Raw genomic sequence first — 14452 nt, forward strand, 5'->3', positions numbered from 1 at the left:
GAACACGCGAACACGCACAGTGACGTGTATGCCTCCCGGGTAACACGTGAACACGCACAGTGACGTGTAGATACCTGGTCAGGACGTGTCCCCTGGGATGACGGGGCCAATGACACTGTCTGTCTCGTAGAGAAGGTAACGATGCAGAGACGTGCTGGCATCGGATGAAAGACGGACTCTCTCTATATATAAACGTAACGGGTTAAAGGGACGCGAAAGGATGGACTCTTATGTTAAAGGTTTACCTGCCTCGCTCGATGTCCTTCTCTATCCCGTCTTACCTCTTCTGCCATTTCCCTCTGCCCCCCATCCTATCCCTTCTCACCCCCCATCATAATGCTCCTGAGTGGTGGCAGATTAGACCGCTGGCGTGGGGCGTGTGGCGCATGACGTGATCCGAGTGCAGGAGCGGAGCGGTTCTATAACACCTTGATCAGGTACAGCGCTGCCTCGTTTTGTCAGAGGTGTCGTGTTTATGGAGTAGAAGCTTCGTTATGGCATGACTTGGTTGGCATGACTTGGTTGGCATGACTTGGTTGGGTAGATGTTTTATCGCCTGGACCTTTCCGTCTCCTTAACCTTCATCGATAACCAATCAGTAAAGTAGCAGCGCGTGCCTGGTCTTACCTATCAACCAATCAATCAATCAATAATTTATGGTCAGGCCAGATCTGGGGTGTGTTGGAGGAGCTCGTTATCGTTACACGGGATGTCTTGAGCGCCGTGTCATTGACCTCGGAGAATGTCAGGCTCTCCCCCGCTGTAACACGATAGCCATCAGGGGGTCTTATTAAAATAGCTGAGACCGGTAGAGGGGAGCGGCGTGCGCTGGCGGCCACTCGGGGGCCGTACAGCTGCTGTTGGGGCAGCTGCCGGTATCAGCTGCGAGGGAGTGTGCGCTACGCACCCGCTGCTATAATAAGAACAGCGAAAGAAGGAGATCGCATTCACTAAGGCAGCCGAGGGCATCGTTTCTTATACACTTTCCCGGGTTCCGGGGCCCTTCCTTTATGAATCGCCTCCCGTCACTTTTAGACACAGATGCAGAATGATTTAGCGAGACGGGGATGTTGTAAATAGAAGCCCTCGTTGTTGTTGATCCGTACATTTGCTCGCATGCGTTGTGTGCATTATACTTTGCTTTGAGCGTCCGGGGCTCTTGTAATGTCGGTGATCAGTGTGTTGTTTATCTTGTAATGGGTTTATGGGACGGACGGGTGTTGCTTCGCTGGCTGTGGTCCGGTGTAAACCTCCTACACCTCCTTTAATGTGTTTCCCAATAAAACAAGTCCATGGAAGTGCGGATCAGTAAATCCATGAGCCACGACGCCATGCCCTGTCTTAAAATCGGACTAACCCAGTCCTGGCGCTCAGCGCATTTTATTGCCCCGTTTCAGCTCCTGTCCCGGCATTAAAATCCCGTTTCTACAAGCAGCAATGTGTCCTGTCTGCGTGTCGTGGCACATCACGCGTGTAAGTAATCCCCCCTGCCGGGTCGTGTCCATGCGAGCGCATCCCGACGCATAGACCGCCGTCGTTCTCTTAAGATCAATGCACGTCTTTCTCTGTAGGTTGGTGATAATTCCACGAACAGATATGGGATTCCGGCTCGAGTGCCGTTCAGACTTGCTTTTAATACACGCGGACTAAGTTATATAATAAGTTATATACACGCAGATATATATATATATATGATCACTTTCTCTGGGACCGAAGGGTTAATCTTTCTTACGAACCAGAGATCTTTCCACAGAGATCAGAAGAAAGCAGGAGTCACCAGGAACCAAATGCTGTAAACGTCCCATCGATAATTAATTAAAAATGATTAAAAATCCCCCAAAAAACATGATCATCCGGCTTTCAGGATATTTAACTTTACAAACTTTTCATTAATTAAACCAAAATAAACTTTTCAAGAAAATATAAAACTTTTATGATGTTTTCCATATTATTATTATTATTATTTTTTCCATTTACCGGTATTATTATAATAATTAAACAAATATTATTAAGATTAATATCTGCCTAAAAGACCTATGTGAAGGCGCTGTAGCGATTCCTGATCACCTGTTCTATTCAATAGCTGATATTTTTCTTTAATATTATATTTTTACCTTATTTTTCTTCTTCTTCAGTAAAGTGAGCTCTCGATCGCGGGAAGATGGCGTCCTGCCTGTTCGAGTGTCTGTGTGAGGCGGATCTGGAGAAATACTACCCGCATTTCATGGCTGTGGGACTGCAAAGGATTGAGGAGCTGGCGAGGATAACGATGAAGGATTACTCCACGCTGGGGGTTCACAACATGGAGGACCGCAAGCGCCTCTTCCAGCTTATTAAAATCATCCAAAGTGTGTCCGAAGAAGACCGGACTCCTCTGCAGCCCGGCTGCGTGTACCTGCAGCCCGCAGCGAGCCGCTCCGCCACCCGACGGCAGCTGCAGTTTGATTCTTCCCTGGAGATGGAGAGAGGCGCGTTTTCACCGCCTCAATTCTGCAGCTTGTCCCACGCCTGCTGTCCGAACCCGCCGGGACCAACGGACCCGCCGGCGGAACCTCATCACGCCAGGAAAGTCCCTCCGACAGAATTACATGACGATTCCCCCTATGCCGCGAAGACTCCTAAAGCTGGCAAGGGCCCGGCCGCCGGCATCGGTGACAGCGAGGTCCCCGTTGTTCACAGGGTCACCCATGTGTCCGGGTACAACTACGGGGTTCCACAGACGTGTTTAAGGTAATGACGGAGGTGTGCAACCCGATTCGCCCCACCGCACCTACGCGGCTTTACCCACCATGGGGAGCTTGTCTGGCTAGAAGGACCAAATAGGTTAAATGTAATATTTAGTTAGGGCTGTATGACTGATTCGTAATGAAAGGTAAGTCAGCGACACAAAACATCTCGCCTAATCTCAGTGTGGGGGATAACCTCACAAAAAGTAAAGACTCTGACGTTCTGTGCTGTGCATGCAGGCACGTGTGGTTGAATAGTATGTCGCGTAACACACGTGTGTTCCGGCAGGTCTGGCGCATCTGAGAAAGAGAGTCCTTGGACGCAAACCGAGAAAATCCGAGTGTGCGTCCGCAAGCGCCCTCTCGGGCTAAGGGAAGAGAGACGGGGAGAGGCGAATGTGGTTACGGTGGAGAATAATGAAACCATATCGATTTATGAAAGAAAAGAAGCTGTTAACCTGAAAGAATATGTTCTCCAGGTAAAGTATATGTCTGCAGGCTCCTCCACGTCAAGCTGAAAACAATGTGTATTTGCTTTAGAAAGGAAAAAAAACAGCCAATCACAGTAAATATATTCCATCTTTATGTCTTTTCATTAGTTTGGAGAGTGTCAAAGTTAAGTTTGGGGTCACTTTGGCTTTTCTTGCAAAAAGTTTTGTCCATTAAAATAACATGAAATGGATCAGAAATCCAGCGCAGACGGGGTTAATGTTGTAACTGATTTTTAACAGAATCTCTTCAGAGGCGTACAGAGTCCCTTTATCACTCCCATCACTCCTGTGTTCCAATGACCCTTTATCACTCCCATCACTCCTGTGTTCTAATGGCCCTTTATCACTCCCATCACTCCTGTGTTCCAATGGCCCTTTATCACTCCCATCACTCCTGTGTTCTAATGGCCCTTTATCACTCCCATCACTCCTGTGTCCCAATGGCCCTTTATCACTCCCATCACTCCTGTGTTCCAATGTGCTTTACTGTCTCTATGCACTGAAGGATTAAACCCCCAAATTGCCCCCAGAGCCCCAACTTCAACAGCTAGTCTTTGCCCCCAAACAACTGGTCTGTGCCTGCTTTGCCCCTTGCTCCCCCTTCCAACATATAACAAATGTAAACACACTTACTCATACTTAGTAACACACACTCCATCTCACCCCACTTACACATCCATGCTCAGTTTCACTGCCGAGTCACGTGACCCCAATAGACTGCTGTATCCCCGTGCCGGTTCAAAATACTGCAGACCCCTCGGCAGAGATTCGCCTGCGTCCGGCATCTTCAGTAATAAAACGTATAAGATCTCTTACCGTCACCGCGTGCAATAATCCTTCACAACGTCCGGCTTGTCAATCAGAGAGGCTGTTCTTTCAGACTGTGATGAATTTTTGCAATATACAGAAAAAGGGCAGACTTTTGGCACGAATTTGTTCCTTTTCGGCCCTTTTAAGTTGTTTATTCACATTAACAATGGAACCGTTTTGTTTTTCAGCACGTGTTTTACTTCGATGAGGTGTTCAGCGAGAAGCTCAGCAATCAGGACGTGTATCTGAAGACCGCGCATCCCCTCATCCAGCATGTGCTAAATGGGTAGGAAGAAACATATCCGGCGTCTTCTTCACACGGAGGACATGCGTTGTGTGGAGGATTTGAATCATGATTTTTCCTGCCAATTACTTGGGGGCTTCTTGGGTTTTTTTTTTTACTTTCTTAAAGCAAAGAAGAATTTTAGGATTTGGTTAGGGAGTTGAACATGAAAGGGACCCTCCAGCCGTCATATGCTTACGATGTAACCTTTTAATTGCTGTTTTTCACATTCAAATGCGTAGAGGGATCCCATCACGAGGGAATGTAAAAGATATTGTGGATCCGTTCGCTGAAATTTGGTAGGGTTGGGGGTCGGCCTCTCAATAGCATTGTTAGCGATGTTGCGTTGCTTTTTATTCACGGGCTTTTGTCCCTCCCCCGCAGAGGAAACGCTACGTGTTTTGCGTACGGCCAGACCGGGGCTGGGAAAACGTTCACCATGATCGGTACCCCGAAGAGCCCGGGGCTGTACGCTCTGGCTGCAGAAGACATCTTCGAGCATCTGGACAGCAGCCGCGCCAGGAGCGAACGCTGTGTTTGGATCAGTTTCTATGAGATTTACTGCGGGCAGCTTTATGATCTGCTGAACGGGAGAAAAAGGTAATATACCCCATCTCCGACATGCAGTACCGCCTCGACCGGCTGGACAAACCGTGGATGGCTGAGATTCGCTCGTTCGCTTTCGTCTGCGCGAGTAAAAAATGAGTTGCATTTTTTTTAAAAGCTTGAGCTATCTGATCAGTGATTCCCGAATCGTTCTATAACTTAAACCCACAAACCAGCTCCGTGAAGAAAGCTCCTAATATAGAACCAAGAATAGAAGCAGTTGGAGAGTGTAGACTCGCCCAACGTAGAAAGTGTCGAGGAACACGGACGCTCCCGTGGTCAGCCTGCGCAGCGATCTGAATTAAAACGCGCTTGGTTTGTCGACGGCCGGATTTAGTCTGTAACAGAAGTGAATGGCGGCTGCCAGATTCCGTTAAAACCTGATCCATAATACGTGTGAAGATAACGAAGGGTGTCTGCTTCTCTCCTACAAGGGAAATACATTTTATTGTATGCAGGTTGCAGGGCGTTCATCATATGGCTGGTGTTTGGGCTGGATTCATCCGCTCTCTATATTAAATATAAATGAGATTCCATCACTGACTTTACCAAGATTTTATCCAATAAATCCTTGCATTTATCACAGTTAATTTTGCCATTTTTTTGTGTCCAATATTTAGGCTGTTTGCAAGAGAAGATGGCAAGCACGTGGTGCAGATTGTGGGACTGCGTGAAGTACAAGTCAGAAACGTGGATTTACTGCTGGAGGTAAGTGACCGACAAGCCCCGATCAGCAACACGGATCCGCAGGTCACCCTCGGAGTCGAGCAACAGAGAACGGCCTGTCCTTCCGATCCATACAGTACACAATAAACCTGTTTCTAACATATAATACATCAGAGGGATTATTCTGTACTAGAAATGAATTGGGTTTCATTTTCTGTATATCACTCTGCTTTAAGCATCAGTTTCTTCTGATAGAATATTTTATAGCCGTCGCGTCATTAAGTCCCACTGTTACTGTTGGGATTAGACTGCTTTTCACGTTTTGTACCGGAGGCAGAGTATGTGTAAATATATCATACTTTGCTATAGTGGGGATACTTGGCCGTTCTTTGGCTCGCTGATTTAAATGAAGCCGTCTGTTGGGTTCGGGGTATCTGACGGATCCTTCTCATTTCTCCTGTGGAGCGCAGATTATCCTGAAGGGTAGCAAGGAGCGAAGTACGGGGGCTACAGGCGTGAATTCGGATTCTTCGCGCTCTCACGCTGTCATCCAGATCCAGCTGAAAGACGCCGGAAATCGGAAACTGGGGCGGTGAGAATTCATCATGACTTTACGTGCTATCCTGGCAATGTAAACGGAATGAAACCTCTTTCCCAGACAGGTCCTCGATGCCCGCGTTACACAAAGCGGTAACTTTGTAGCAGGTCACTGAACCGATGATGTTTAAGGTAATCCCGACCCATTAACTTTCCCTTTGTTGCAGAATCTCGTTCATTGATTTAGCCGGCAGCGAGAGAGCCTCTGATTCCAGAGAGTCTGATAAACAGACCAAGATGGAAGGAGCTGAGATTAACCAGAGTCTGCTTGCTGTGAGTTTCCAGTTCGTCCGGCACTTGGCAGGGGAGCTCCAAACAGATTTTATTTTTATTACAAATCATATAAAAAATTAGCTTTCCAAATATTTTCTTTTTGTAAAACCATTCTGGGCCCAATCTACTAGACTAACAGCGCAACTCCTTATCATTCTGCCTGCGGGAAACAATAGAATGACCAAGTCTTAATCACACAGTCGGATACTCTGACTAATGAAAGTCTATGGAGGAAAGGACTTTATTAGCATTGCCATAAAGTGTCAGCTCAGTGTGGGGTTTGAGCCGGGAAAGTCACCCAAAATATCACATGACTGACAGCAAATAAATTCAACTTATAACAGATTGAGGCAAAACGAGGTTAGTTCGGTGTTTACTTTCTGTTGTATACAGCAGCTGGTGTGATACTGAAGGAGAATTTTTACTTTACTCGTTCAGATGGAATCAAGAAGAAGCCTCTGAGAGCCTGAAAGCTTACGCGACTTTACATTTTGTCCCTTTTAAAGGTGTCACAACAAAATACTCCATCAAACCCTCATATTGATTTGTTATTAATTGTTGTATTGCAATGAAATCAATGCGATAAATAAATAGGGCATTTTTCCATGTATTCCAGCTGAAAGAATGCATCCGGGCGCTGGATCAGGAGCAGGCTCACACACCTTTTCGGCAAAGCAAGCTCACTCAGGTAATGGTGCCACCTGCCCTAGCGTGACGAATGCCTGCACCCGCTGTGTACGCTGTCTGCTCCCTCCCCTGCACGCTGTCGGCTCCCTCCCCTGTACGCTGTCGGCTCCCTCCCCTGTACGCTGTCGGCTCCCTCCCCTGTACGCTGTCGGCTCCCTCCCCTGTACGCTGTCGGCTCCCTCCCCTGTACGCTGTCGGCTCCCTCCCCTGTACGCTGTCGGCTCCCTCCCCTGCACGCCGTCGGCTCCCTCCCCTGCACGCCGTCGGCTCCCTCCCCTGTACGCCGTCGGCTCCCTCCCCTGTACGCCGTCGGCTCCCTCCCCTGTACGCTGTCGGCTCCCTCCCCTGTACGCTGTCGGCTCCCTTCCCTGTTCGAGGGTGCTATGGAAGCCGAGTAATGATATGTGGCCAAAATACCCTCCCGCTATGAACCAAAGGAATGAACACCGGTCTTTTTGAAGCTCCATAAGCAAGATAAAGGAATATAGTTATTAGGATTGCACATGGAGACACAGTGTGTTGGAGTAATCCACGTCCACTCCTCCTCTGTCATTTTCTTTAACACAGGAGGTTGTTAGAGTCGGGTTAATTATTATCATTATTATTTATTGATTTATATCGCGCCATCATATTCCACAGGACTGTAAAGTGTGGTTTATGATGTCATGTTGCTGCAGTGTTGGCCAAGAGAGAGAAAAGCCATGAAAAGTATGGCCATTTTTTCTCCGTTGGGTGCAAGGAGTGAAGTTCTTGCTTCAATAAGATAGAGGAACGTTAGCTTTAATTAAATGTCATTAGAGGATTGGGTTAGAGCAGAGGCACTTGGGATGTTTGCTAACAATCAGGGGGTCACATCATTGTTGCGCTTAACCCAGCAATGTTCAGGTCACATCCGAGTCATGTTGGCCGAATTGCTAGTCACCCCGGTGAAATTGAGTGTAGCATCTTTATTACACTAGGAGTCATCTTGGTGGAACCTGCCCCACGTGTCTGATGCCGGATTTCTTTCTCTATAGGTATTAAAGGACTCGTTTATTGGGAACTCCAAAACATGCATGATTGCTAATGTATCTCCGAGCCACGTGGCTACTGAGCACACACTCAACACCTTGCGCTACGCAGACAGGTGAGCGAGGAAGTAAAAGTAAAACATCGGCAATTAAAGTATCCGGTTCCAAAATAATGTTGCAGGCAGCAGCCATGCCGTCCCGTTACCAAATAATGTTTTCTGCCAGGAACGGGATCGGTAACGCCATCAGCTGTTACATTTAAAATGCTCTGAGCGAGAACGATGAAAGTTTTTACGCAGAACGTCACTCTTTATTGGATGACCGGGTTGCATTCATTGGATTGTTGCGTTTATTAGTTCCTGGAGTGATTCAGACATTCTAAAACAGACTGCTCGTGAAAACCACAATAGGTTAAAGGCTGAAACCTCAAAACCTTCTGTGATCACATTTAATTTGATTTCTGAAATGAAGAATGAACGGTAGATCCTCGGGTTCAATCGTTTTCCATAAGATTATTATCACCTGTAATAATAACACTCCGGTACCCCAAGCTTGCTGCCCCAAGTCCCCTTAGCACATGCCCCAAAATCCATGGATAGATAATCGGTTTTACATAATTACCCACAACCTTGATTTGATTGATTTTTTTTTTTACCTTGGTACGTAAGTATGTTTTTTTCTGTTCACCTCACACAATGTTCTTATTTGTAGGGTCAAAGAGTTGAGAAAGGGGATAAAATGTGCCACGTCTTGTGGCAGCCGCACCAGAGCCGCGTGCCCGTCCCCGAAACGCGTGCAGAATTCATCTTCAATGCTTGGAGAAAAGATCTCCCCGAAGAAAGTGAAGCTGGGATCACAGACCACGTCAACCTCAAACAAAGTAAAGGCCAAGCAATGTTCCTCTGTCTTCCATCCCACCAATGGCCCGCTCTCGTCCACCCCAAAGACCCACAACAAGGCCAACGGTTGGAAAGAAAACCCCGGCCAAGCTTGGCTGAATCACGCTACTCCGGGTAAAGGAGCTGTCAGGCCGGGAAACGCTGGGAAAAAGAAAAGCGAAAACCAAGCGAACAATAAAAATTCTATTGAGAGTAAAACAGAGATAAGGAGTGAGTTAAAAGGGTCAGAGGTGACCGGTAATCCTTCTTGGAGCCAGCAGAGAATCCAGGCAGTACATCCAGTGCAGAAGCCAGCCGTCCCGAGCACCGGGGTGTCCTTCAGAGGCCAGAACTCTCAAATAACTTCCTATGAGGATGAAAGTGCGCTTTACAAAGACCCAGAAACAGATTCGGGGTGTTGGGGTACCAAATATCCACAGCAAACCGACAGAGAGCAGCATCTGAGATCTTTCCACCAACAGTTTCAACATCCGCCGATTCACCAGCAGAACCTGCGCTATCAACCCCTGGAAAAAGGAGCGCTCCTCGAAGACCTCGATGACAGCGACTTCAGCGAAGACTCCTTTTCATACAGCGCCACTCGTAAGAAAGGCAGGAAAGAGGAGACCGTACGCGAGAGGCTGTCGTTTTTCCTACACCAAAGGTCTCCAGGAGCGGAGGCGACAGAACCAAAAGACGAACCGGGAGACTCAACCTTTAATTTGTCCCAAGAGTTCACCCGGGTCTGCGGCTGGACCTGTGGAAACAGCTCTGCAAGTTTAAAACATCAGGCCGAACGCGTTGACAACGAGCAGCCGTACTTTTGGAGCTCTGGAGAAGATTCCTTCAGCGTCCGTAATTCATCAACGATCAGTAATATCCCCGAAAAGCCTTATTTCTCTCAGGAGGACCTAACAGGTCGGTTAAAGAAACCAACCAATCAGCCATGGGCACACAACCTCATACAAAGCATCGGTGTTCTTCCTAGCGATCTGTCCTCCTTACCTCAGGAAAGCGATCAATCTGTTTCTATTAAGGCTACAGAAGAAACGGGGGAAAATGTAGAAGACGCATCTGAAAGAAACGACGGGCGTTATGACCATCAAAGCGCGTTACACGAGTCCAGCTCGGGGCCGATGCCCCCGCTGACAGCGTCTCTTCTGCAGGATAACTGGTCGGTGGAACTCATGCGGGGTTTCGGGACTATGGGGTCTTCTGAGAGATCTGGGGATGTTTCTAAGAATTTGGGTTCCGACAAAGCATGGACTGGAGGGGCTGATCTGGATCCTGCCAACAGCAGCGCCGATGACAAATCTGTTGGAAGGAACATATTTGATTTTGTCCAGCAGGTGCTTCAGCGAGATGGATCGGTAGATCTGGACAAGGCCCGCCAGGTGTGCGGTGGCTCGGATAGTCGCAGTGGTGGCTCTTCACGGTTAAGTCTAGGACAGGAATTCCGAGACAAAATATCGACTCTGGAGGCAAATCTCAGTCTCTCGCCAGTATCTAGATCGAGTGACACCCTCAGCCGAGGCTCTTCTCTGGACTGTGCTAGACGCGGCGAACCCCCGGGCGTTCTGCACTATGACGCCGATACCGAGGAGAGCCAAGTCAAAATGAAGGCTGCTGAAAATACCCCGGAACGCAACGAGAAATGCAAAAGCAGATGTCGGGAGGATTCTGGAGACAGGAAACGGGCGTCTGATGTTTCTCCAGAAAATACCCATAGATCCGTCACAAACTCGAATCCCGAATCCAGCAGCCCTGCCGGGCCAGGGGGTCTTCCTCCGTCCGGTCGCCACTCCGGAGATTTAGAGAGGAAATCTTCAAAAGTCCCCTTTGACCTGGACTTTAGAGAAAGTGACCTGGAGGACCTCAAATCCACATTCATGAAATGTACGCGGCGAGGGACGCGAGAAGAACGGAACCCATACTGTGCGGCCATCACCGGGAGCCCTAGAAACGCGGCAGCCGAGAATAGCCATGCGCAGCCTGCAGATGCGCCAAACCCACCTGCGAGACCCCTGGATAAAGCCCAGTATGTATCAATAAAATGCCAGTCTGGTCTGGGTGGTCCTCATTTGGTCACCGGAGGCCTGAAACACTCAGTTTTAGTTTTTTTTACTACATTTTTTATTAGAACAGAGCTGAGCGAGTTTTATATATAATCAGCACCTTAATGTTCTAAAGTTACTTGTATTAATAGTTTCTGGATCGTATTATTATCTTAAGGACTCGCGCGGTTTGTTCCTTAAACGATATCTTCCTTAAACAAAATGCGATGATTTCCTTCGCTCTGATTTAGAAAGAATATCAATAACGTCCAGTTTTACAAACACTTCCATAAAAATCTAAACTGGGTTGTCGCAAGCAGTAGACGTGAGAGCGAATCTGTCACAGATACTAAGCGTGTGTTACGGGGTTTATAGAAAGCAATATAGATGTAATAGAAACCCACCTTCACTTCCCGTTCTCGGTAAGTTACTTACCTCCTTTCGTGGAAGCTGTTTGGCTCTCGCAGCTTTTGTAAGGATTTTCTAGGAAGGTAGTAATGGGAACGGCCATGCAGGCCGCGGGGCTCGTTTTACGGGCGATATCAGCGTCTTCGATGTGTTTCAGGGAACTCGTGGTCCGAGCGCATCGGGAACAGCTGGATGACGTGGCGGCCTTGTGTTCCAGAGAGGAGCTGCTCTTGAGCCAAGTCACAAATTCAGTAAGTGAACACAACGCAGGCGGCTTTCCTCCTAAGGCTGTGGGAAGTGGGGCGGAAAACCGCAGGGGCAAAAGTAACCGTGGGAACCGGCAGGTATATTGGGTATAAAAGCACATGGGGGAGGGGGAGTTAAAATAATGTATAAGGCTACGTGTTGGAATTCTGTGTATATTGTTTTAAATACATAGCACAAGGGTGTTTAACCTGCGGCCCTCCAGGACTACATCTCCCATTTAGCTAAGGGGCTGGCTGAGGAGAATGGGAGATGTAGTCCTGCAGCAGCTGGGGGGCCGCAGGTTGGACGCCCCTGGCAGTTTCTGAGGCTCTATGTGAATTACCAGCTCACGTTCTGATCGTCTTCCCTTGCAGGATTTTAAGGAATATGTCGCCAAACTCAACGAGCTCCTGGTGCTGAAATGGAAGTGTATCCATGGCATGCGTGCGCAACTGCAGCTCTTCATGGCCTGTCCCCGGAGCGGAGCTAGCACCGACCGGGCGGGATCGCCCCAACAGCCGCTGTAGGCGATATTCTAAATAACAGCCTCGGGAATCAAGGTTGGTCTCATGAATTCGCGACGGCAGAACAAACGACTAAATCGAAACAAAGCGCACTTTTACATCGTTAAGGACATCTTGGTGAAACGGTGAGAGGTCATCTAACGCGCCTTACCCTGATGTTACGCAAGGAAGACGGCAAATTGTTTCTTGTCTTTAAAAATTTTATACAAATATAAAGTTGGTTTTTTTTCTATTGCTATGGAAACCAAGCCTCTTAACCAATTGTCAGGCTTTGCGTGTCAAATGACTACAGGTCGCTGACAATCCGGACCTTGAACAAGAAATCCGCTGACGATAGCGATGTCGTCTCTTACCTTATATGCAATTTTTAAAGTTTTTTTATTTGGTAGCGGGGTGGGGGGGCACCTTTTAAAGACTAACTAAATGAATAATTTATATACACGGAGGAACGATGATACAATTCAGGGATCAGACTTCCTTACTTGAAGTTTATTGCTCACCCGTCTCAGACCCGTATTTCTCGATGACCTCACTGGGAATTTTGGAACCTAATATTTTTATTTATTACACACTAAATATTGTTTAATATGATGACATCATATATTGTTTAATATGCTGACGCCGTCAGGCTGGCAGTAGACGGCGGATTTCCACGAAGGCTGTGATGAATTCTTCCTTCTCGCCCCGTAGCACTTGGACACTTGGTTAGGAAGCCACCCTTTACGCTCTGACTTGGTGTTATTGAGGATGGGATTCTTTTTTTTTTTTGGAAATAAAGACAGAATTGCGAGTCCGTTCAGCATAAAATACAGATATTTTATTCTAGGCAAAGGTAGTTTATCCGCCTTCATTCTAGCGACAGCTTTAAAGGTTCTTTAAAGGAGGAAGCACCCAGCGACGTGCTGGAGCTCTGCCTGTACGAGGGTTATTATCCTTAACACCCCGTGGAAAGGGTTATCCAGTTACTCCTTGGGTACCAGAAGAGCCAACGACCCGAAGCTCGATGCTCTGCCATGAAGCACCGCTAAACGCTCGTTTAATGCTGTATTAAAAAAAGAAAGAGGAATGTTTGTGACTTTGTATAAAATCTGAATCCTGGTATACGTTTGTAAGTAATGTATCTGTGCAGAGAAGGGCTGGACACCCTAAAAGCTGATCAAGTGTCGCCTTGCTGCAGGCTTTATAATCCAAACATGCGCAGCTACCTTTGGAGAAGTCGCTGATATTAACGGAAAAAACAAGCTTTGAAAACACGGTAATGGAGCCATGCAGGTGTTTGTGGCCAGCGGCAAGGCCCCGAGTACTGTTTGCCTTGTAAGGGTTTGAGCTCATAGTCTGTGAGTATCACTTGCATAAGGGTTTCTGCTCAGTGCCTCGGCTCTGAGTGGACCAGGAAGTGGAATCTCACCGAGTACCGTTTGCCTCAGTGTTTGCGCTCCGCGGCTTGGATCCGAGTACCGTTTGCATTGTTAGCGTTTCTGCTCCGCGGCTTGGATCTGAGTACCGTTTGCATTGTTAGCGTTTCTGCTCCGCGGCTTGGATCTGAGTACCGCTTGCCTCGTTTTTGTGCTCCAGTCCCTGAATCTGAGTACTGTTTGTGCTCCGCGGCTTGGCTCTGAGTGCCGTTTGCCTCAGTGTTTGCGCTCCGCGGCTTGGATCTGAGTACCGTTTGCCTCTTTAGTGTTTGTGCTCCGCGGCTTGGATCTGAGTACCGTTTGCCTCGTGTTTGTGCCCCAGTCCCTGAATCGGAGTACCGTTTGCCTCAGTGTTTGTGCGCCGCGGCTTGGATCTGAGTACCGTTTGCATCGTTAGTGTTTGTGCGCCGCGGCTTGGATCTGAGTACCGTTTGCCTCGTTAGTGTTTGTGCTCCTCACCACCAGATACCAATCTGCAGCTGCCTGCATCACCCATCCGCAAGCGTGTAACGGGTTTACTCGGGCCCCGTGACACTAAAACCCAAATATAAGAGGCAGTTGTGACAGACGGAGCATAAAGTCCCCAAACTAATGCGATATTCACAGAAAAAGGTATCCGAATAAACAAGGACTTTAACTCGAAGCATCCTCGGCACAACGATCATTTAAGATTCCATTCTAGTTTTAATTACCGAAGGCCTAGCAATAAACAGTATTGAAGGAGGGAAAAGGTTTGTTCTGCAACTCGTTTGGGCCGTGTTTGAAATCATTATTTATT

The 14452-nt window shown here is 47.7% G+C and overlaps 1 protein-coding gene across 1 annotated transcript; it reads left to right on the forward strand.

Moving 5' to 3' along the window:
• Positions 1-2161: 2161 nt before the first annotated feature.
• KIF24 (kinesin family member 24) lies at positions 2162-12432 on the forward strand. The gene is made up of 12 exons (XM_053454726.1): positions 2162-2730; positions 3016-3205; positions 4216-4313; positions 4695-4910; positions 5537-5624; positions 6053-6174; positions 6347-6452; positions 7069-7140; positions 8156-8265; positions 8861-11065; positions 11647-11740; positions 12110-12432. Exons 1-12 carry the CDS (start codon positions 2162-2164, stop codon positions 12260-12262), a joined length of 4023 nt encoding a protein of 1340 aa, XP_053310701.1. The 3' UTR covers positions 12263-12432.
• The last annotated feature ends 2020 nt before the right edge of the window (positions 12433-14452 follow it).

The sequence above is a fragment of the Spea bombifrons genome, chromosome 1, assembly GCF_027358695.1.
Source record: "Spea bombifrons isolate aSpeBom1 chromosome 1, aSpeBom1.2.pri, whole genome shotgun sequence".
Taxonomy (NCBI): Eukaryota; Metazoa; Chordata; class Amphibia; order Anura; family Pelobatidae; genus Spea; species Spea bombifrons.

Excerpts from the sequence above, each read along its gene's own strand:
- KIF24 (XM_053454726.1), top strand. The coding sequence starts at position 2,162 with ATGGCGTCCTGCCTGTTCGAGTGTCTGTGTGAGGCGGATCTGGAGAAA. Across the intron at positions 2,731-3,015 it reads GTTCCACAGACGTGTTTAAG|GTCTGGCGCATCTGAGAAAG; the intron begins GTAATGACGGAG and ends GTGTTCCGGCAG. Across the intron at positions 7,141-8,155 it reads GGCAAAGCAAGCTCACTCAG|GTATTAAAGGACTCGTTTAT; the intron begins GTAATGGTGCCA and ends CTTTCTCTATAG.